Source organism: Loxodonta africana, chromosome 5 (genome assembly GCF_030014295.1).
Source record: "Loxodonta africana isolate mLoxAfr1 chromosome 5, mLoxAfr1.hap2, whole genome shotgun sequence".
Classification (NCBI taxonomy): domain Eukaryota; kingdom Metazoa; phylum Chordata; class Mammalia; order Proboscidea; family Elephantidae; genus Loxodonta; species Loxodonta africana.
In genome coordinates this window covers 115968745-115993581 of record NC_087346.1, presented here as the reverse complement: position 1 = coordinate 115993581, position 24837 = coordinate 115968745, and the positions used below count along the sequence as shown (strand labels likewise).

General features: G+C 39.3%; 1 protein-coding gene across 5 annotated transcripts in view; it reads left to right on the top strand.

Moving 5' to 3' along the window:
• The window catches only part of LIMCH1 (LIM and calponin homology domains 1), a 438226-nt gene that overhangs the window by 383916 nt on the left and 29473 nt on the right, over window positions 1–24837 (top strand). For all 5 annotated transcript variants that reach the window (XM_010591430.3, XM_023549843.2, XM_023549840.2 and 2 more), the window contains 4 exons: window positions 6476–6566; window positions 15662–15825; window positions 19002–19107; window positions 24100–24140. In XM_010591430.3, coding sequence (XP_010589732.2) covers window positions 6476–6566; window positions 15662–15825; window positions 19002–19107; window positions 24100–24140 — 402 coding nt within the window. The remainder of the gene's footprint in view (window positions 1–6475; window positions 6567–15661; window positions 15826–19001; window positions 19108–24099; window positions 24141–24837) is intronic.

Below are 24837 nucleotides of genomic sequence, written 5' to 3'. Positions count from 1 at the left end.
GACGTTGCCCACACCCTCCTTGCTGGCCAGCACCTTCCTACCAGGTTTGTGGCAGTTTTTATTGGATATCTAAGTTACTTCCTCTGCTTCCCTCAAACTAAGTAACAAGGTGGGTCGGTTTGTTTCCCCTTGATAAAACTATAAGCCTTCCTCTTGAAAACCCAGTACTTCACTAATGTTTTCCAATCCAGAGAAACAGACGATCTTTCTTGAAACAATTCATTTTGCAGTGCGGACAGGGCGAAGGCGTTTGAGTAGGTCCTGTTTTCTTTACAGCTGAGACCGACTGCAAATTCCTTTCAGATGTCAAATGTCGACAAACATTTCTTTAGAAACTGTTTTTCTCTATCTAGAAGTATTTATAAGTTGTTAGATGTAATGTTCTTAAACATTGTTAAAGGTATTTAGGTACTGAAGAGTTTACAGACTGCAAGAAACCACATTGTTGTTGTTGTTTGCTGTTGAGTTGATTCTAACTCATGGCAACCCCATGTGTTACAGAATAAAACTGCTCCATAGGGTTTTCTTGGCTATAATCTTAATGGAAATGAATCACCAGGGCTTTACTTCTGCAGCACCACTCAGTGGGCTCAAATTACCAACCTTTCAGCTAGCAGTCAAGCATAAAGTGCACTGTCTAGAGACCTTCAAGAAAAAACACAGGAGGGAAAATAAACACACCATACCTGGCCCATCTTACTGAGTCAGAGCCTCATGTCGTTGGTTTGAAAAGTTTAAGACTTGGAGAGCCTGACTGTGTATGCAGGTCTCTTCCTTCCAGGGACAAGGGGTGTTTGGAGGTATGAAAATGAAAGGAGCAACTCATGCTCTGTGGTCCCTGCGTCATGGTGTCAGGGAACAAAGAGAAGAGACTAGGTTTCCAGGCTTAATCAACCCTGGAGCCAGGAAATCACTGAGTCACAGAATAGGAGTTCAGGAAAGGGCCTTGGGCATCACTTCTTCCTGCCACGTAGAGGTTATATGATCCACCTAAGGCTCCCACATCTCCTCTGTGGTAGAAGTAGGCCCACCGCCAGGTCTCAGGATGGTGCTGCCCTCCTACCTTGTATTTCCAGTCCACCTTCCAATGTTGCTTTCTGGGCCAGTCCACCCACAAGATTCTAGTTAAAACAGGCAGCCAGATGGCAGGTAGGTTTTGTGGCTAGACTGTGTCCCACTCAAGCCAAGAAACTGCCACCTCCACCGCTGTCTGAAGGCTGAACCTGGCGCCCAGGCCAGTTGGATCTCATTCTGTCAAGGGATTGCCAGCGCCTGGCTTGGTCCCCCGTACCCTTTCTGTGCTTTCATTCATTCACATCCAGGGCTCTGTTTTTATTTACTTGTTTTCATTCTTGAGAAAGTGTTACAAGTTGGAGAAGGGAAGGCCTCATCTCTGTTTCCCTGTAACCAAAGGAAAGCACGAGTCGGAAAGCACATTTTCCAGTAAGGCAGGCTGGTTTGAGGCAAACCTCTGAGTCTGCAGGTTTTAAAATGGCCACCTTTTAACTCATTTCCTCTGAAGTAATGATGTGAGTACAAAAGTAACCAGCTTTCAGTATGGAGTATGCAAACATAAGTTAATTAAACTGGCTTTGACAATATAGCCTTTAAAATATATATTTACATTGCAGTATATGGAAAACTCTAGAGAAAACATAAACTGCCTATTACTCCAACCACTCAGATATTAATACTGTTAAGATATTTTTAAATATGTATCCTTCTCCTCTCAGTGCGCGTAAATCTTTTTTTTTTTTTAAATGGGCCCATGTTATTCACAATGTGTTGTAGCTTGCTTTTTCTTTTCATTTATCCTGAATATTTTGCCAGTAATAGCCTGATTTTGATGGAGTATTCATTTTAACGACGCTTAAGAGTATACATTCTATAAATAATGCCTATAACATTTGCTTACTTAATATGGATTACGTGTCGGCTCTATGCCAGAAGCTGTACTGGGGCCCCCGAGGCACGAGGTCTGTGCAGAACTGGGCTGAATCTAAAACCTTTAGCTGGATGAATGGCTGTGGGCAACCTGATTTTGAGCCACCCTGGGAAGTGGCGACTTAGCCTGGCCGCCTCCTGTGCTGAGAGATTCCAGGGAGTTCCCATCTTCTGCAGAATGAAAGGGGAAAGGTAGAGGAGGGGAAAGGGAATGATTCATATCAGCGTGCAAAACGTGGCAGCACAGCATCTTCCAACCTCTTTGTCTGCCTTCACCAGGGGAGTGAAGAGAATTACCATCAACGTCAGCCCAAGGCTGATTCCTATGAAGTGAAGGTCAAATATACCTCCATCCTCCAAACTTTTTGCCGATTCTGACACCTGTTGTCCCTCCCACAGCACTCTCTCCTGGGTTCAATAATTTGTTACAATGGCCACACACAACTCACAGACAATACTCACAATTATGGGGTTTATCAGGATAGTAATAGGTTACAATTCAGGATCAGGAATGACTCAGGATACAGTTCTTTGGTCAGGACAGCCCCTTCTCAGCCGTGCCACAGGCAGGCCTCTCCCTGGCTCTCAGCCTCTCACTCCTCAGGCCTCTTTGGCCAGCCTGGCCTCTGATCTGCTTGGGCAAGTGTTACAAAGTTCTTTAGCTCTGCCAATAAGTGCCCAGGGGTACCCCACTCTGCCAGTAAGCCTCGGCCTGAAGGCACTCAGCTGTCTTACTCCATGGGTTGGCAAGCCTAGCTCTGCCAAGTGCCCAGAGGCAACCCACTCTACCAGGAAGCCTACTGCCTGAAGGCAATCAGCCCTAGTGCTCCATGGGTTGGCACACCCCCTGTAGCCACCTTGCTTTATGGGCCAGGAAGCCCACTGCACTGTCTCACACTGGTCTCCTGGTTCTGCTGCTGCCGTTTTTCTGCCGCTGCTTCTCACCATTTCATGCTGTCCCCAGTGATACAGCTCTCCCTGTCTCCCGGGTCTAGGAGGGTCTCAGCATGGGGACCCGGAGTCCAAATGTTGCACTCCACTCCTGGTTCTTATTTCTTAGTGGTAGTGAGGTCCCCACTTTCCACCTCTGGGATGGCTTATTTTAAACCTAGCAGGATGGCAAAACTGATGAATCATTTGTTAGGGTTCCGTATACTTTATTTGCATGATCCCACCTCCAGAAGTGTGCCATGCACCTTATTTGCATTGTTAGCAAGCTGTCCAGTCCCCTTGGTGGGCCATAAGCACCTTATTTGCGTAGTCACGCCAAATCTCTGTGTGGTAGTTACAAGACCATGCATAGCTAAAAGGGCTGTGTTAAGTAATTCCCTGCACGGCACAGCAGTAAACTTGACACTTCCAGGTACTAGATTATTTCTTACCATAGAGACCTTAGATGCCTGAGGACAACTTGGAGGAGGTGGGTGTGACTGTGAGGCCAGATGATGAAACATTCAGACTACCAGCATGGGGCAGGGTTCACACCTCCCCCATCTGCTAGCAATATGGGCTTGGGCAAGTCACTGAACTTCCTAGGCTTCAGTTTCCTCACCTGTGTAAAACCAGGTTTTGACTCATGGTGAACCCATGTGTATCAGAGTAGAACTGTGCTCTACAGGGTTTTCAATGGCTGATTTTTTTGGAAGTAGATTACCAGGTCTTTCATCCAAGGCACTTCTGGGGAGACTCGGGCCTCTGACCTTCAGTTAGCAGGCAAGTGTGTTAACCATTTGCACCCCCCAGAGACCCAGCTCACTTGTATAAAGGAAATGATAACGGTACCCACCCTGTAAGCCAGCTCTCTGAATTAAGTGAAAATTTGTGTAATTTTGTAAATATTGGTGGTGGTGACTATTTAGTTGCTGTTGTTATTATCATTTTATCATATCAAATGGCAGCATGTCACCTCTAAAGCATCATTTTAAGGTAAGATAAATTGGCCATCCTGGTGCTCAGTATTTGAACCATACAGAAACATATTTAGAAGCGTGAGAATTCTTGAGACTGGAAGTTAGTTCTCCAATGGTCATGTGTAGGTAATATATTACTGCATGTGATGTGCTGGTGAAGTACTCCTTCATGAACTAGTGGGCTATAGGAATGCTTGAGGATCATGTCTCCTTTACATTATATATTATTTCTAAAGGTACTCATGAATTATTTCATTGATTTCTAATGACACATTTCTAACATTTTAGCATCTCTAAATCTGGATATGTCTTACAACCAATGGTGTGTCATATGCAATGGTGTCTTTTCTTTCTCATAGTACTTAAAATAATACATCGTAAATTGATGGCATCTCCGATTTAATAAAATATGTTCATTTCTTTTGTTCATTTTTGGACAAGAGGGGCTCTTTGGCCCTGTTTTTGTAGTTGTTTTAGTTCTAGTAATTAGAAACACAAGCGTTCTCAAGAGCATCATCATTCATCGATATTTAACTGCAAATTTGTTTTCTAACCTCAGATAGTTTCTATAATCAAGTCCATTGGGGGGGAAGCTAAAAATCAGCTTTTCTGTCAGTATTTTACATATTAAGATCATGAAATAAAAATACTATCGCGTATTAACATTTCTAGGTGGGGAGGGGGAAGCACTTTATTTTTTATTTTATTTATTTATTTTTTTATAATAACTTTTATTAAGCTTCAAGTGAACGTTTACAAATCCAATCAGTCTGTCACATATAAGTTTACATACATCTCACTCCCTACTCCCACTTGCTCTCCCCCTCTTGAGTCAGCCCTTTCAGTCTCTCCTTTCTTGACAATTTTGCCTGCTTCCCTCTCTCTCTATCCTCCCATCCCCCCTCCAGACAAGAGTTGCCAACACAATCTCAAGTGTCCACCTGATATAATTAGCTCACTCTTCATCAGCGTCTCTCTCCCACCCGCTGACCAGTCCCTTTCATGTCTGATGAGTTGTCTTCGGGGATGGTTCCTGTCCTGTGCCAACAGAAGATCTGGGGAGCATGGCCGCCGGGATTCCTCTGGTCTCAGTCAGACCATTAAGTTTGGTCTTTTTATGAGAATTTGGGGTCTGTATCCCACTGATCTCCTGCTCCCTCAGGGGTTCTCTACTGTGCTCCCTGTCAGGGCAGTCATCGATTGTGGCCAGACACCAACTAGTTCTTCTGGTCTCAGGATCATATAGGTCTCTGGTTCATGTGGCCCTTTCTGTCTCTTGGGCTCTTAGTTGTCGTGTGGCCTTGGTGTTCTTCTTTTCCTTTGCTCCAGGTGGGTTGAGACCAATTGATGCATCTTAGATGGCCGCTTGTTAGCATTTAAGACCCCAGACGCCACATTTCAAAGTGGGATGCAGAATGTTTTCGTAATAGAATTATTTTGCCAATTGACTTAGAAGTGGGGGAAGCACTTTAAATTATAAAGCCCAACTCAGTATTTCGTAATGCTAAACTGGTGGATCTTCAGATGCTTTTTACATGTCAGTGGTTCTTATAACAATGTCCAAAAAAAAAAAAATCTATATATATATGTATGTATGTACATATGAAACTATAATATAATAAAATAGACTTTGGTTTGTTTAACTATTGACTCTCATTAAGTCTCTTAATGGGATTCTGCCCAGGCTTATTGATACATTAAGAGCTTATAAAACCCATTAAACAATGTAAATGTTATGCTTGTTTTCTGCCCAAGATTTTTAAAGTGCATTTTAGTTTAATATTATGTTGTTCCAGAATTGATACACAATTATACATCATTAGAAAATGTGTACCCAGTTATGGGGATTTCAAAACTACCCCATCCTCCAAAAAAAAAGAAAAAGAAAAAATCACATTTTTGCCTCTGGATGCTATTGTGAAATCTTTCAGAAGCTTGAAAGATTTGTTGCTTAAAGTTTCTTTAAGAATTTAATGACCATTTCACCCAATGCATTAACTTTAAAATGTTTTCGTTTGGTTACTTAAGAGAAAAATTTTGTTTTATGAGGAAAAAATATATACTTAGGAGAACGAAACCCATAATTTTTAGAGGACCTATTTTTTTTTTTATGGGGATATTTTATAAAGTATTTAATAGTACCTTCACTCAGAAACCAATTTTAGCCTTTATTTTAAAATCTTTTAAAATTTATAAAATATTTTATATACATTAAAACAAAGATCAACTTTACCCCTTTCACAACAAGAAACTCTGCTAAAAAAAAAAAAAAACACGGTAATCATTAACACGTTCTCTTTCAACGTTTTATTCACTTTTATCAAACAACTACTGTAATATCAGTGGGAGAATTTCGGACTTCATTCTGGAGTCATTTAGCTCTCAATTAAAGACTGTAAAATTACGTTGATTTTGTTCTCAGATTACTGAAGCAATGCATAGTTGTTGTAGGACGTTTTGGAATACCAAATATATAAAATTGTCAAAGTTTTAAGAAGAATTTATATAGGGAATCTACTATGTAGGTCTGAAAAATTCTATCAAAGTAGAAAAACTTTGCCTTATTAAAACCTTTTTTTACAAGGGACAATTTATTCAAGGGAGAAAAATCTCTTTTTCAGGCAACCACTGAGGAAGCTGAACCGAACAGTCAGGAGGATGAGAATGATGGTGGAAAAGCAGAAAAGGGGAACACAGAATTTGCCTCATCAGGTTTGTTTCATGACAGACAAGTTTTAGGATAAATCATGGTAACTTTCAAGAAAAGTTTCTATTACTGAGCCCCAAAAAGTTAGTTTTTGTAACTGGTGTGGTTGTACTGCCACCTAGAGGCTTCCTGGTGAAATTCTGGCCATGTGGTTAATCTTGCTACAAAAATAGGAGCCCATGGTTTTTTGTTATTTTTAACTTACTGTGCTGAATATATATAACAAAAAGCTTGCCATTTTAACCATTTTAATTGTACAGTTCAGTAACATTTATGACATTTACCATGTTGTGCTATAACCACTATCCATTTCCAAAAGTTTTAAATTGTCTCAACCAGAAGCTCCGTATCTCTTCATCAACTCTTACTCCCTCAAACCCATGCTTTTTGGCTACTCTATTTTCTTTTGTTTTTTGAAAGCGTATCTTCATCATCATTAGTAAGATAGTATTTTCCCATACAAGTAATGTTGAAAATTGAGAGTCATATTCTAACCCATAGTAAGAGAAATAAGTTAAGACATAAATAAAAATAGATCATAAAAGTAGAGACTGCAGTGATAAAGCTCATGAATAGTTTCAAAGAGTAACGTGATACCACAAACCTGGCCAGCGAGCATGAAGGCACTGTATCCATTGCTTAGGTAAGGGGACCCTCGCTCCCTGTTGCCATAGAGTCGATTCTGGCTCATAGTGACCCTATCAGACAGAGTAGAACTGCCCTGTAGGGTTTGCAAGTCTGTAATCTTTGCAGAAGGAACTCTGGTGATGCAGTGGTTAAAACTAACCATAAACCACCCACAACCCACAAAGTACCTTTAATGAAAGCACTAAAACACAAACAGAAGGAGTCAGGCTGCCTCGGTCATTTGGGTAGACATTATTTGTAGATATTCTTTCCTCCACTGCTAGCGCTCATAGTCATTAGATATTTCCTGCCAGCATTTTCTGTTGTTTTTCAGATGTAAACTTTGACTCTTATTAGGAACTTCAGCTTTTGACATTGAAGTGTCATAGGAGGGTTATTTGAATTTTTTTTTTTTTTTGGTTGCTCATTATTTTATAATATCATGAAAGAACTTGGAGAATTTAGGCATTTAGGCTCTTTTACACTGATCATCACAATGTAATCCAACTTCTTTTTTTTTTCCTTCTAAATTTTATTTACTTTGTTGTTGAGAATATACACAGGAAAACATACACCAATTCAACAGTTTCTACATACACAGTTTGGTGACATTGATTACATTCTTCGAGTTGTACAATCATTCTCACCCTTCTTTTCTGAGCTGTTCCTCCCTCCTCATTAACATAAACTCACTGCCCCCTAAGGTTCCTATCTAAATTGTCAATTTGATCCCATATAGTTTTTAAAAGAGCATGATGTTCAAGGCAGACCTTTTTTACTAGTTAAGCTTAACTATTGCTTGGTTTTAAGATGATTTCAGGGGGACATTTTTTGTTTAAGGTTTAAAGATTATAAACCAGGGTAGTAGTTTCAGGGGTTCATCCACCCTTAACGGTTTCAGGAAGTCTGGAATCCATGAGAGTTTTAAATTCTGTTCTACATTTTCTCCCTTTTGATCAGGATTCTTCTGTGGAATCTTTGATCGAAATGTTCAGTAATGGTAGCTGGGCACCATTCATTTCTTCTGGTCTTGTGGGAAAGGAGGCAGTTGTCCATGGAGACATTTAGCCACACATTCCATATCCGCCACCTATTCATGACTTTCTTCTTCCCTTGTTGCTCCAGGTGAATAGATACCAATTGTCATCCTTAGCTTTTAAGACCCCAGGCACTATGCAACAAACTAGGAGGTAGAACAGAAACGCTAAACACGTTGTTAGGCCAATAAACTGGAATGCCCCATGAAATGATGACCCTGAACCTTTAAACCAAGGAACCAAGTTCCCTGAGGTGTTCCGTTGTAAATAAGCAGCCTCAGCAGCTACTCTTTTTGTTGTTGTTGTTGTAAATATATATATTACATAACTTTTTATAGGTGTACAACTCATTGACAGCAATTACAATAATCGGCTGTGCAACCCTACCCTAATCAATATGGTTTTTCCATCACCATTAACCCCCCTTTTCTACCTCCCTCCTGCTTCTGGCAACCACTAATAAACTTTGTTCTCTATACATCTGCATTTTCTTCTCTTTTTATATATGTGAGGACATACAATATTTGTCCTTTTGTAGTTGGCTTCTTCAAGCTCCATCCATACTATCAAGACTTCATTTCTCCTACTGGCTTAGTAGTGTTCCATTATATGTATGTACAACATTTTGTCTATCCATTTATCTGTTGATGGGCATTTTAGGTTGTTTCAACCTTTTGGCTATTGTGAATAGCACCGCAATGAACACTGGTACCCGTGTTGCTTTTTGAGTCTCTGCTTTCAAGTTTTTTGAGTGTATACCTAGGAGTGGAGTTGCCAGGTCATAGGGTAGTTCTATTTTTGGATTTTTGAGGAACCACCACACTGTTTTCCACAATGGCTGTACCATTTTGCATTCCTACCAGCAATGGATAAGGTTCCAGTTTCCCCATATCCTTGCCAACAATTGTTATTTTCTGGGTTTTTTTTTTTTTTTCTTTAGCCATCCTAGTGGGAGTAAAATAGTACCTCACTGTGGTTTTGATTTGATTGGCTAATGATGGTCAGCATCTTTTCAGTGTTTGATGGCCATTCAGATGTCCCTTTTGGTGAAATGTCTATTCAGGTCCTTTGCCCATTTTATGATTGGGTTATTTGTCTTTTTGTTGTTGAGTTGTCAAGGTTTTATAGGTATTTTGGTTATTAGATTCTTGTTATATACATGGTTTCCAAAGATGTTCTCCCAGCTGGTAGCTTGTCTTTTCACTTTTTTGGTAAAATCTTTGATGAACAAAAGCTTTTAATTTTTATGAGGTCCCATTTATTTATTTTGTCTGTTGCTGTTTGTACTTGTGTTATTATATTAGATAATCCATTGTTGAAAGCTAGCCTGACAGCCTTGCCCCTGCTTGTTTTTCTAAAAAATTTATGGTTTTAGTTTCCACATTAAGGTCTGTAATCCATTCTGAATTTGTTTTTGTGCATGATGTGAGACATGGATCCTGTTTCATTTTTCTGTATGTGGAAATCCAGCTTTCCCAGCACCATTCATTGAAGAGACTCTTTTTTCCCCTATCGAATGAACCTAGTCCCTTGTCAAAAATCAGTTGACCATAGATATGTGAGTTTATTTCTAGACTCTCAGTTCTGTTCCATTGGTCTATGTGTTCATTGTTATACCAGTACCAGGCTGTTTTGGTTACTGAAGCTGTCTAGTATGTTTTAAAATCAGAAAGTGTGAGTCCTCCTACTTTGTTCTTCTCTTTCAACATTGTTTTGGCTATTTGAGGCTTCTTGCTGTTCCATATGAAGTTGAAGATTAGTTTTTCTATTTCTGTAAAGAAGGATGTTGGAATTTAGATTGGGATTGCATTGAATCTATAGGTCGCTTTGGGAAATATTGATATCTTAACAATATTAAGTCTTCTGGAAGATGGAACATCTTTCCATTTATTTAAGTCTTACTTAATCTCAGCACTGTTTTGTGGTTTTCATTGTATAAGTCTTTCACATCCCTGGTTAGATTTATTCCTAGGTATTTTATTCTCTTAGATGTTTTTATGAATGGAATTCTTTTTCTAATTTCCGTTTTAGATTTCTCATTGCTGGTTTATTGAAACCCTACTAATTTTTGTTTGTCGACCTTGTACCCTGCAACTTTGCTACATTCCTTGATTAACTCTAGAATTTTTCTCGCGGATGCTGGAATTTTCTATGTATAGGATCATATCATCCATGAATAGAGATAATTTTACTTCTTCTTTTCCAATCTGAATACCTTTTCTTTTTCTTGTCTTATTGCTCTGGCTAGGACTTCTTATACAATATTGAATAGAAGCGGTGAGAGTAGACACCTTTGTCTTGTTCCCAATTTCAAGAAGAAAGCTGTCAGCCTTTCTGTATTAAGTATAATGTTGACCGTTGGCTTTTCATATATGCCTTGAATCATATTGAGGAATTTACCTTCTATTCCAATCTTCTTCAGAGTTTTCATCAAGAAAGAGTGTTGGGAACTAATGGACCACATTTACCGTGGTCTCCACCAGACTGAGCCCAGTAAAACTAGATGGTGCCCGGCTACCACCACTGATTGCTCTGACAGGGATCACAATAGAGGGTCCCAGACAGAGCTGGAGAAAAATGTAGAGCAAAATTCTAACTCAAAAGAAAGACCAGACTTGCTGGCCTGACATAGTCTGGAGGAACCCTGAGAGTATGGCCCCCGGAGACCCCTTCAGCTCAATAATGAAGTCACTCCTGAGGTTCACCCTTCAGCCAAAGAGTGGACAGGCCCATAAAACAAAATGAGACTAAAGGGGCACACCAGCTTTGAGGCAAGGACTAGAAGGCAGGAGGGGACAGGAAAGCTGGTAATAGGGAACCCAGGGTTGAGAAGGGAGAGTGTTGACATGTTGTGGGTTTGTTAATCAATGTCATAAAACAATATGTGTACTAAATGTTTAATGAGAAACTAGTTTGTTCTGTAAACCTTCATCTAAAGTACAATAAAAAAAAAGTGTTGGATTTTATCAAATGCTTTTTCTGCATCCATAGAGATGATCATGTGTTTATTTTCCTTTGATGCGGTGTATTATGATGATTGCTTTTCTAATGTTGAACCATCCCTGCACTCCTGGAATAAATCCCACTTGGTCATGGTATATGACTGTTGAATTCTGTCCACTAGTATTTTGTTGAAGATTTTTGCATCTATATTCATAAGAGAAATTTCTTTTCTTGTGATATCTTTTTCTGGTTTGGGTATCAGGATTATGTTTGCTTCATAAGATGAACTAACAAGTATTTCTTCCTTCTCTATCTTTTGGAAAAATTTAAACAGTATTGGTGTCAATTCTTCTCTAAATGTTTGGTAGAATTCCCCAGGGAAGTCATCTGGTCAAGGACTTTTGGGGGGGGGAGTTTTTTGATCCAGATTCAATCTCTTCACTTGTTATGGGACTATTGAGACTTTCTATTTCCTCTTAAGTCAGTTTGGGTAGGTTGTGTGCTTCTAAGAATTTGTCCACTTCATCTAGGTTTTCCACTTTGTTGCCATACAGTGGTTCATAATATTCTGTCATTATTCTCTTTATTTCTATCTGGTCAGTCATAACATCACCTCTTTTATTTTTTATTTTGGTTATTTGCATCCTTTCTCTTTTTTCAGTCTAGCTAAAAGTTTGTCAGTTTTATCAATCTTTTCAAAGAGTCAACTTCTGGTTTTATCGACTCTTTTGTTTTTCTGTTTTTGATTTTATTTCTAGTCTAATCTTTCTTATTTCCTTTCTTCTGGTAGGCTTAGGCTTAGTTTTCTCTTCTCTTTCTAGTTCCTGGAGTTGTCAAGTTGGGCTGTCAATTTGAGATATTTCTTCTTTTTTATGTAGGCATTTGTTGCTGTAAGTTTTCTTCTGAGTACTGCTTTTACCGTATCCCATAAGTTTTAGTATGTTGTGTTTTCATTTTCATTTGACTCTAAGAAATTTGTGATTTCTCTTTTGATTTCTTCCTTGACCCATTGGTAGTTTAATAGTGTGTTCTTTAATTTCCATATCTTTGTGTATTTTCCAGGATTTTTTTTCTGTTATTTCTAGCGTCACTCCATTGGGGTCAGAGAAAATACTTTGTATGATCCCAATCTTTTTAAATTTATCAAGACTTCTTTACCATCTAAAAGTGGTCTGTCCTGGAAAATGATCTATGTGCACTGGAGTAGAATGTATATTGTGCTGTTTTGGGGTGGGGTGTTCTATGTATGTCTGTTAAGTCTAGTTGGTTTATAGTGTCATTCAGGTCCTCTGTTTCCTTGTTGATCTTTCTAGATGTGCTGTCCGATAGTGAAAGTGGTGTATTGTAGTCTCCAACTATGATTGTAGTACTATCTATTTCTCCCTTCAATTCTACCAGTGTTTGCTTTATATATTTAGATGCTCTGATGCTGGATGCATATATATATATATACACATATATATATATGTATATATATATGTATATATATATAATCATTCTTGATTAATTGACTCTTATCACTATAGAATGTCCATCTTTATCTCTTCTGACAGATTTTGTCTTAAAGTCTACATTGTCTAATATTAAGATCGCCACCCCAGCTCTCTTTTGGTTATTATATGAATGAAATATTTTTTCCATCCTTTCACTTTCAACCTATTTGTGTACTTGGGTTTAAGGTGTGTCTCTTATAAACAGCATGTAGTTGGATCATGTTTTTTAATCCATTCTGCCACTCTCTTCCTTTTGTTTGGAGCATTTAGTCCATTTACATTCACTGTAATTACTGATAAGAAGTGACTTACTTCTGCCATTTTGTTATTTTGTGTGTCTGTGTGTGTGTGTTTTAAACCTTCTTTGTCTTTGTCTTTTACTACTGCTTGCTTTTGTTGGTTTATTGTAGTGAGCCTTTTTGGTTCCCTTCTCCTTTCCTTTTATGTATGTTTTTAATGTATTTTCTTAGTGGTTACCATGAATATTACATTTAACAGCTTGTATTTACTAGGGTAAGTTGGTACCAACTTAACTTCAGTAACATGCAGAAAATTCTACGTCCATACCACTCCTCTCCCCCCTTTTGTTGTTGTTATCACTAATTACATCTTTATATTTCATGTACCCTGTAACATAATTTTATCCTTGCCTGTAATTTTAACTATCTTATCCTCTAATTCACTGATTGTTTCTTCTGTGTCATTAAATCTGTTGGTAAGTCCTTCTATTGTGTTTCTCATTTCAGTTACTGTTCCTTTCTGTTGCAGTATCTTTTTTTAGATCCTCATTTTGTTCTTGCATTGTTTTCCTTATTTCTTTTAGCTCTTTGTCCATGTTTTCCCTTAGTTCCTTAATTATGTTTAATGTTGTATTATATTCTTTCTTTTTTTTCATTATTTGGTCATTCCTAGATGTACTTTCGCTCCCTTTATCATGTTCATTTGGATGGACCATTGTTTCTCTGTTCTTTATGTGTCTTGTGATTTTTTTGTTGGGGCATTAGAATTTTCGAGGGTATTAACTTTCTCAGTTTTCCCCAGTATTTGGTGTTTCTCCCCATACTACTTTCTGCAAGAAACTCTTCAGTGGGCAGAGGCTTTGGCCTTTGATTACCATTTTCTCCCCCTCTCTGTGAGAGCTCCTTCTCCCTCCCTGTTTTAATTAGGATTCAAAAGTTCCAGATCTTGTTTTTCAACTTTCAATCTTTTTTGAACACATCAGAGAACATGCTGTGGTCAGTCTGTCCACACAGGCACAGACACTTGTGTGTACTAATCAAACTCTCCACCAAGGGGTGCAGTCCCCTCTCTTTCTGGTTGTTACTCCTTTCCCTTCTGTGTTTCTGGAATCACATTTTTATTTGGAAAACCCACACCCAGTGAGCCCCTTGGGGCCTGTGTGTTGCCCTCCAGTTTTTCTCTAAATTTCCTTCCCCGCTCTCTGGGGACTGCTCTGTGGGAGCTGCTTATATCTGAGCTGGCATTCAGGGGAAGCACAGGCAAGCTTCCCTCCATTTCAGGAGGAGGAGGGGCTAGCACTCTATAGAAGGATCTCTGAGAGATCTGTCTTATTGGTTTCAAAGCCTCAGTGGCCTTGTGGTAGTTGAAGGAGCAGCTTCCACTTAGGTGACGCACCTCCTGGCTCCACTGTAGGGAACCTTCTATAGGAGCTCATATCTGTCCAGCAGCCGATGGTTACTAGTTGTGGGGAGTGGTAGTCACACTTCAAACGACCCCCAGGAAGCTCTGCCTTGTTGCTAGCAGAGCCTGTTCCATAGTATGTTGGCCACAGGTATAGCCTTCACTCAAGATGCCTGCTTCCTAGTGTACAGCAGCCTCATTCAGCAGTCCTTAGTGCTGACTGTAAGGGGGAGCAGACAGACCCAAATTGATCCCCAGGGAGTTCCATCAGTTGGTTTCAGAGGCCTGAGAACAGGGAAGGGAGGCAGATATAGTGCTGATTACAGGAGCAGACTCCACTGCAGGGACCTTCTGTAGGAGTTTGCAACAGCCTGGCAACCAGCAATTACCAGGTAGGGCATGAGGTGTTATGCTCTGATCAGATCCCCATAGAGGTCTGCATTGTTGCTACCAGAGCCCCCCTGGTAGATTGTTACCTTTAAGTGCAGCCTCCACTCAAGACTCCTGCTTCCTAACACACAGCAGCTACAGTCAGCAGTCCTCAGTGCCAGCTGGAATTGGGGGCACACTAACCCTAATTGACTCCCATGGAGGTTTGTCCTGTTGGTCTCAGAGGCCAGAGCTACAGGGTGTACAGTGATACAGGTAAAGTACTGACTATGGGAGCAGACCCCACTGTCAGGCTCTTCTATAGCAATTCACAGCAGGCTTGCAGGTGATAGTGTCTGGGTGGGGGAAGGGCTGTCATGCTTCAAATGTACCTTTAGGGAGGTTGGCCTGGTTGCTATCAGAGCCTTCCCTATAGTAGGTTGACTATGGGTGTAGGCCTCCACTAAAGATGCCTGCTTCTTACCACCCAACAGCCTCAGTCAGCAGTTCTAGCACTGACTAAAAGGGGAACAGACAGACCAGAACTAATTTCCTAGGCGGTCTGTCCTGTTGGTTTCAGAGGCCTGAGCTATGAGGTGAGCACGGAGGCAAGTAGAGTGTTGACTCTGAGGGCAAACTCCAGTGCACAGGCCTCCAGTGGCAATTCACAGTAGACTTGGAACTGACCGTGTCTGGTTGGGGGAGGTAGTGGCACACATGATTCTTGCTTATCTGCAGTTCTCTGCTGCTTTCTTTTCTCCCTGATTCAGAGTTCCTCAAAGCCAAGCACCATTTCCTAGTTGTATTGTGGGGAAGGGTCAGAACGATGGTTAGTTTATATCTTCATCTTCCCAGGATTCCCCTGTAATCCAACTTCTTATTGCCAGGGCAGGATATGGACTGAATGCACTTTGTGGTATTGCAGAATAAATGGGCCTTTATATGGTTTTCTTTTTCTTCTTTGTTTTTCTGGGTGTAACGTCATTTCAGAGCCACAGCATTTTACAACAACCGTAACTCGATCTAGCCCAACTGTGGCCTTTGCGGAGTTTTCCTCCAGCCCCCAGCTAAAAACCCACGTGCCAGAAGAAAAAGATCAGAAGAAACTCGAAAATGAAATGAGTGGAAAGGTGGAGTTGGTGCTGTCACAAAAGGTGATGTACATAGTGGACGAAAGTGGTAAAAATTAAAAAAAGTTAATACGATTTTACATTGGAATTGGCTGCTGCTGTGACAATGGTTAATAATTAAATTTTGTCTCCTAATTATTTTTTCTGTCTTCAATCTATATTTTTTCTAGAGATATATATACTACATGTTCATTGTAAGAAATTAAAAATACATATATAGAAAGATATGTACATGGAGAGTAAGTGATATATATATATAAATATGTAACAAAAAATATCAAGTAATATACTAAATATATATAAAATAATGGAAACCCCGGTGGCATAGTGGTTAAGTGCTATGGCTACTAACCAAAGGGTCGGCAGTTCGAATCTGCCAGGTGCTCCTTGAAAACTCTATGGGGCAGTTCTGCTCTGTCCTATAGGGTCGCTATGAGTCGGAATCGACTTGACGGCACTGGGTTTTTGGTTTTATATAAAATAATATATAAATAAACATATATATGAATATATATACATAGTGTCTGTGTGTAAAAGTCACTGAGCTCTACCTGTCTGTTATTAAGTTGTTATATATTCTTTTAAAAATTATTTTAGTTAATTAATTTTTTTAATTATGAAGAATTTGATATATATCAAAGAAAAAATGTAATATGAGCTATAAAGCTTTGCATTTAGGTTTTGGTTTGCTGTGTGTGAGCTTGCTTATTTGCTTTTTAACCTGTCAGCTTACTTAATATTCTCTTTCCAACATTTACCTTGTTTTTTAGCAATAGTACTTTTTTTTCTTTTTGCAATTTGTTCAAGAGATTTTATTTTGGTACAAGTATTAAACATAAAAAAATAAGTTTTATATAATTCTATGAGTTCATTAAACAATATTATGGGATTTTCATTATGTTCTTGGGAAGTTTTTTAAAGATATTTTTGCACTTCATGTATGAGGTCTCTTCCGTATTTTATTTCATATACTAGCATGTGACTGCCTGCCTTAGAACTACGTATAGGAGCGGAAATTGCTATTACCTTTTAAAAAACATTTGATTTTATATAATAAATTTTTTCATTAAGACTTTTTTAACATTTGAGAAGTAAAGGTGAAGGGGTGGCAAATTACATAGGTTTCAACATAGTGTAACATTCAGACAGTAGAGAATGAAGATCAAGTATCTATTGATAAGTCTGTCCTGTTTTAAAGTTTTGGAACCATGAAGAGTATAGAGCAGTGGTTCTCAAACTTAGCAAGCATCAGAATTCCCAGGAGGTTGTTAAAATACAGACTGCTGCACGCCGTCCCCAGAGTTTAACAGGGGTACTTCTGATGCCTCTCAATTTGAATAACAAGGAACCTAGAAAATTATTGTTCTGCTCTAATGAGTTTTAAAATCTCGTCTGTTCAGAGTCTTGTTCACATTAGTTTTTAGGTACAGGATCTAAAACTCTTTATCATTTACACCAGTTGTTCTCAACCTTGACTACTCTTTAGAATTTAAAAAATGCTAAGCTCACTCCAGAAACCCTGGTGGCATAGTGGTTGAGAGCTACGGCTGCTAGGCTGCTAACCAGGAAAGGCCGGCAGTTTGAATCCACCAGGTGCTCCTTGGAAACCCCATGGGGCAGTTCTGTTCTGTCCTGTAGGGCCACTATGAGTCAGAATCAACTCGATGGCAATGGGTTTTTCATTTGTTTAAGCTCGCTCCAGACCAAATAGATAAGAATCTCTGGGGCCAGCACCCAGGCATATGAATTTTTTAAAGTTCCCCAAGTGTTTCTAATAGGCTACCAAGGTGGAGAACCACCAACTTACACAACTGGCATATAGTATGTGGTGGTACTCTACCTTTAAAAACACTAAATAGGCAATAGATAAGTGATAACTTTGGTAAAGGGTAAGACAGTACGCAATACCAGGGAAGCCAGCACAACTTGTACAAGGCAAGGCCATGGAAGCTCCATAGACACATCCGAAGTCCCTGAGGGACCAAATTGCTGGGCTGAGGGCTGTGGGGACCATGGTCTTGGAACATCTAGCTCAATTGGCATAACATGGTTTGTAAAGAAAATGTTCTATATTCTGCTTTGGTGAGTAGCATCTGGGGTCTTAAAAGCTTGTGAGCGGCCATCTAACACTCCACTGGTCTGACCCCTTTGGGAGCAAGGAAAATGAATAAAACTAAAGATACAACGGAAAGATTAGTCCAAAGGACTAATGGACCACATCTACTATAGCCTCCACCTGACTGAGTCCAGTACAGCTAGATGGTGCCTGGCTACCACCATTGACTGCTTTGACAGGAATCACAATAGAGGGTCCCAGGCAGAGTTGGAGAAAAGTGTAGAACAAAATCCTAACTCACAAAGAAGACCAGACTTACTGGTCTGACAGAGATTGGAGAAACCCTGAGAGTATGGCCCTGGGACACCCTTTTAGCTCAGTAACGGAAGTCACTCCCAAGGTTCACCCTTTAGCCAAAGATTACACACGGCCGTAAAACAAAACTAAAGGGGCACACCAGCCCAGGGGCGAGGATGAGAAGGCAGGAGGGGACAGGAAAGCTGGTAATAGGGAACCCAAGGTAGAGAAGGGAGAGTGTTGACATGGTGTGGAGTTGTTAACCAATGTCTTAAAACAATATGTGTACTAAATGTTTAATGAGAAAATAGGTCTGTAAACCTTCATCTAAAGTAAAGTTAAAACTAACCCCAAATTGGGATGTGACTTTTAAGTTAAAATTTCACTACTTCTAGTTTCAATTCATTCATTCATTTACTCCACCAATATTCATTATGCACTTACTATGTGCCAGTTACTGTACTTACTAGGCATTGGCTAGCCAGCAGTGAACAAGACCCAGCCCCTGGCCTTGAGAAGCTGAGAGCACTGTGTGTCCTTAGTAGAGCCTCAAAAGTACCTATTGCCTTGATGCCTCTAGGGGTATTTTGAATCCAGACTATTCCTCATTTTTTTGCACAGAGAATTACAGAATAGTCTGAAAGTCCAAAAAGAGGAACTGAACTGTAGACCAATATATTAACATAGAAAAGTATGAAAGGGGGTTGGAAGGGGCAAAAAAATTCCATTTAAAAGTTAAATGGGCTATTGATTTCTGTAATAGTCATAGACTATTAAATTTTATTTTACCTGTGTATTTGTTAATGGAAAATCTTTCAATGTCGATGTCTGTTGCCCCACATTCCAGGTAATAAAGCCAAAATCTCCAGAACCAGAAGCAACCCTGACGTTTCCATTTCTGGACAAAATGCCTGAAACCAACCAACTGCATTTGCCAAATCTCAATTCTCAAGGTAAAGAGAAGGAAATATTTTATTTTAGTTCTACATGTTTTGTCTGGGCCCATCTGTAGTAAAATATTCTAGATTTTAAGAGATAATTAATTCCTTTATGTTGACCTTCCTTTAACCCTGGTGTTTGCCAGGATCCGTGCTGACTGAATCAGTAACTTCAGAACGGAAAGCTGGGCTATATTCTCTCTTTGGCCTAGCCAGGAAACCCCAGCTGCCAAGACCATTTTGTCAATCAGGCACAACACGGCACTGCACAGTGTATGAGACTAAAACATTTCTATTGGTCCCAAAATAGAAAAAGATAGTTATAAAATCAAAATTAATAACTTTAATAAGGAGTTTATAATCTTAAAATTATGTCAATAATTATTCATTTTAGTCTTCATGAAATTTCCATTTAATTAAAAAAATTTTTTTTGAAAAAAATAATCAAATGTTCTTAATTCCTGAGTGTACAGGATGATTAGCCATAGACTATCATAGACTAAACCTATCGCTCAGAGCCAAAAATTTTAATCTTTACAGAAAGGAAAAATATATGTGAGTGTGTGTGTGTGTGTGTGTGTGTGTGTGTGTGAGTGGTATGTGCTGAAGATGTATTTTAATATGTTTTGTATATTTTAATATGTTGATACATTTTAATATGTTTAATATAATGTGGGAAGGGTTGTAGGGCCTACCATAGTGTTTGATATGTGAGAGAATGGAAATTTAGGGTCCATGAAGGTTTTAAAATAGCATTGCTCTCCACAGTCTCCACAAGTATTTTTGGGCCATAGCTAGGTTGTGACTTCATCTTTTTACTCCTTAAGAGCCCAGCTGGGGAAACCCTAGTGGCATATTGGTTAAGTGCTACGGCTGCTAACCAAAGGGTCAGCAGTTCGAATCTGCCAGGCACTCCTTGGAAACTCTATGGGGCAGTTCTACTCTGTCCTATAGGGTTGCTATGAGTCAGAATCAACTCAACGGCACTGGGTTTCTGGGTAAGAGCCCAGCTTAAGTCCCTTTATCTTGGTTGGAAACCTAGGTGCCCACAATCACTACAAAAGATCCCTAGGGCTACAGACAGTGCGAATTCCATGGTCCAATGGAGGCTGTCTCTCAAAACAGATAGACCACTGGGTTTTACTGGTGCGAGTCTTTCTAGATGCAGAAACATCTATAGTTTGAGGCAAGAACGGTAAGGTGGTTTTGTTGTTGTTGTTTTAGGTCCTTTCCCCAGTACATTTTATAGATTTGATTTATCAGTTCAGGCAAAGAGAGGATGGTATAGATGCACTGTGGCCACACATTTATTTTTGTCTCTTTTCTTAGATAGGTACCTTTTTGGGACTACTATTGGCAGAATCTAATTTGTCTTCCATAACCAATGATTGAGAGATAAGCTGGGCTCTATCTATATAACAGGAAGATCTTGGGAGGGAATTAACTGGTATATGTACTGGTGGTCACTATTTTCTTAATATGGAATCATGTGTTTTCAATACATTTGTTTCAGATTGCTCAGTTCTAATGTCCTGAAGGGAATTGACAAAAAATAAAAAAAAAAAGTCTCACAACTAGGACAGCAATTGACCATTTTTAGACAGATTTTAATTCTGCCCTATTTCTAGCACTTTGTAATTATGTAGATAAGTAATATAGAGAAGGCATAGATCTTTTAGGAGTTCCTGGGTATTGCAAACAGCCCATGCTTTCAGCTAGTAACCAAAAGGTTAGAGGTTCAGGTCCAGCTTATGGAGCACAGTTCTACTCTGACATACTTGGGGTCGCCATGAGTCGGAGTCAGCTGGATGGCAATTGGCTATATAGATATTTTAAGCCATGTTGAATAGTTCTCTTGTCTTATATTCTTAAACAATGAGGCATTAGTGGTTCAGTGGTAGAATTCTTGCCTTCCGTGCAGGAGACCCAGGTTCCATTCCTGGCCAATGTGCCTCATGCGCAGCCACACTCTTCTGTCAGTGGAGGCTTGTGAGTTGCTATGATGCTGAATCGGTTTCAGCGGAGCTTCCAAATGAAGATGGACTACGAAGAAAAGCCTGGTGATCTTTTCCAAAAAATCAGCCCGTGAAAACCCTATGGATCATAATAGTCCGATCCTCGAACCCATCATGGGAATGGTGTAGAACCAGGCATCATTTCATCCCATTGTGCATGGGGTTGCCATGAGCTGAAGGCCAACTCAGCTACAGCTAACAACAGCAACAACAACGTGTAGTTATACATTGCATTACCTGTTGAAAGGCATTTTAAATTTTGATTTTTTCTTCAATATGTTACTGAACCTAAGGGACTTTATTTCATGCTTTATCCAAGTGAATGATGAAAAAAATCAAAGTTAGCAACATTAGAACATATCAGAAATTAGTCTCCATGATAGAAATTTATTTGGAATATATATGTTCTGTACTCCTCTTCTGTGGTTCCTGAAAGCTGTAATTACGGCTGCAGTCTCTGGGGACACAATACTTGCATTCAAATCCCTGCTCTTCTAGTTCTTACCTGTGTCATGTTAGCCACAAACTTTTCCCTAATCTATAACCCTCACCTGTAAAACAGAAGTAAATAATAATAACCTTATCAGAAGAATTAAATGAGATAAACCTGAAAATCTATCAAAAGTGTTTAGCTCAATCCCAGTCTCAGAATTGTTGTTATCGTTAGTAGGTGCTGTCGAGTCACCTCTGACCCTGTACATAACAGAATGAAACGTTACCTGTCCTGCACCATCCTCACAATCATTGCTACGTTGAGCCCATTGCTCCAGCCACTGTGTCAATCCACCTCACTGAGGGTCTTCTTCTTTTTTACTGACCCTCTGTATAACCAAGCATGATGTCCTTGTCCAGGGACTAATCCCTGCTGATAACCTGCCCAAAGTAGTGCAGAGTAACCTGCAGGGCTTGTTAAAACACACATCGCTGGGCTCCACCCCAGAGGGTCAGACTCATTCCCAGGTGATGCTGGTGCTGCAGATCAGAGACCGCCACTGACGTGAAGTGTTTATCTGAACCACATACCAAAGGCATCGCTGATAGATATGAAGATAACAGCAGTACTTGTTTGGCGTGTATAAGTTCCTATCTTTCAAGAAGTAAAAAGCCTCTAATAAATGAAACCTTAAAAGATATGATTTGTCTTTAATTGGGAAAAAAAAAAAAAAAAAGTAAAAGTATAGGGCTCTGCCCAAATGTAAAAAGTCAATGCACATTTAAGGGTTAAGATCAAGAATCCTGAAGCCACACCTAATACCCTCTCCTCCAGAAAGTGGTATCTCCCCCAACCCTATAAAGGCATGTGTTTATAGACTGACCAAACGGGCCATTGGTCTTCTGGTTAACCCTAACAATGTTTTACCAGTTTCCCTTAATCTCACACACACACACACAGAGACATGCATAAGTAAAATATTTAAATCCTCTGGAAATATTCATAAAATACATTTAAAGATGACAGATATCCTTTTCTCAACTGTCTTCCAACAGTAGAAAGGTATCTCAAATGGGTATTTCAGTAAAATCTGTGCATACTCTAAAAACTGATGTCTTTATTTGCATGGAGCATGGCAGAAGATCATAGCATATAGTTTAAGGGTGTAAATATTTGCCATGGGCTCCTATGACTTATGCCACCTCATTACAAATGGAAATACACTTTTTTTTTCTTCCTTTTTAAAATAACTTCTGCCACTGACTTCTTTCCTACACGGCCTTTATAAAGTGAAATGTATGTGAACTCATAATTGAGCCATCCATCTTCGCTGTCTTTTACATTTTTCTAGAGTTTTCCAAAAGCAATGTAAACTGTATATTTTGCTCTTGTATAGCTTATAATTCCATCATTTTGAGGTTTAACATTTTAACAATCACCATTGCGTGAGCCTATAAAATTTCGCTTAACACCAAGGAAGATACAGAATACCATACTGTGTGTTGTATTGTATTGATATTTGTGCATGTCTTCAGGTTTTTGTGGGCATTTTATTGGAACATTTGAACTTTACCTTCTCTCACTCTCAGTTCTTGTATGGATTGCCACAAAACCTGTAGTAGTTGAGAGAATAGTTCTATACCATCCTCACCCCTGTTTTCATGGTTTTCTGTTTGTTCAGTTCTACCATCTGATCTAGAGTCGCCTGGCACTGCCAGTGTACCGCTTAGAGTTCAGAACTCTTGGCGACGTTCCCAGTTTTTCTCCCAGTCAGGTAAACAGCATACTGGGTAGCTGTATTTCTTTTGTGCAAAAAAAAAAATCTATGTTGGGGGCAACCAATGATGTCTGGTATTTGTCTCCATTTCTGCTTTCAGAGAAAAATGCTTGTTTCTGACACACAGTTGGCAAAGAGCTAGTTCTTCACTATATCGGTACCAATTACACTAAAATTGGAAGTAGGAAAGAAATTCAGAGAATTTTATTTTTGAGATTCCAAAGAAACAGTATTATTCATCTCTTTCTTTGTGTCTTTTTTTTTTTTTTTAAACATAGATCAAAATCATTTACCAGGAGCTATAGGGTTGCTGTGAGTCAGAATCGACTCCATGGAACATGTTTGGTTTTTTATTTTGAGTAATGGTTCTCTTGTTAACTGTGTTACTTTCTGTATACTCTCTATGACATCTGGCCTTTCTCTGTAGGATACTTCTCCATGGCAAATAGTGAGGGAACTGGTAAACCAAGACACAATGCAAGGTGCATTAAAAACAGCACTTATAGGAATAGTTTTTGCTTCCTATAGTCTAGAGCCTGGTGCTAATTGACGTGATCAGTCCCATTACTTCAGCCACAGCTTCTTTTGGTGGTGGGTACAACTTGCTTCAGGGATCTGCTTTATCATGATTTCCTAACGCTCTTAGCTTTTGGGGAAAAAAATAATAATTGGTTTGAAACTGACATAGGAACTGCACTCTACTAAGAGAATCAAAAAGAAAGACAATTAGAAGCTACTCATGTTGTGATCCTTATTTTCTTTCTTTCCTTCTTCCTGTGCAGTGGATTCACCAAGCAGTGAAAAGTCACCTGTAACTACACCTGTAAGTAACTTTATGAAATAAGAGCATGAATTTAGCGTAATTCCAAAGCTGGCATCCATGGCATGAATCTCAAGAGTATAATATAACCCATTGATTTCCATTTTAAGTTGCATTTAGACAATAATGTCAAATTGTTCTTGTACCACTTGAGCGGGGTGGAGAGGAAGGGTGCTCCAGAGAGATTCAGCCTCATCTCTGAATGATAGAAAATAGAGCAAAAGAGACAAATTATTGACCTACATAAGTGAATTTTCTGAAAATACCCAGCCAAAATTGATGTCCTTTCTATGATAAATGGCTCTTCACAGAATAAAAAAGTAAAAGAAACTTGAAAATAAAAGAAGCTTTCAAGAGGATATAAGCAGTTGGTTATGCTGACCTAAATAGACTTGTACCATTTTCAGTCAGACTTGGACTGGCCCAAGGTTACGGGGACTAGTGAGGGGAAAGGAAGGAGAAGCATCACCCCTGCTTCAGATGATTCCGTTCATTTATTTAACAAACATTCATTGAGGGCCTAAACATACAAGGTGGCTGGGATATTTAGGGAGATAAGGGACCCCCACTGCCCTTAAGAAACCCTTAAGCCAGAGAAAGATACAGACCTGTAAACAGATAAATTGTAAAACAAAGTGGGCTCAGTGTTCTCCAGTCTGACTTTCTTTAGCTCCTTTTGTGTAAAATCTTTTTTTTTATA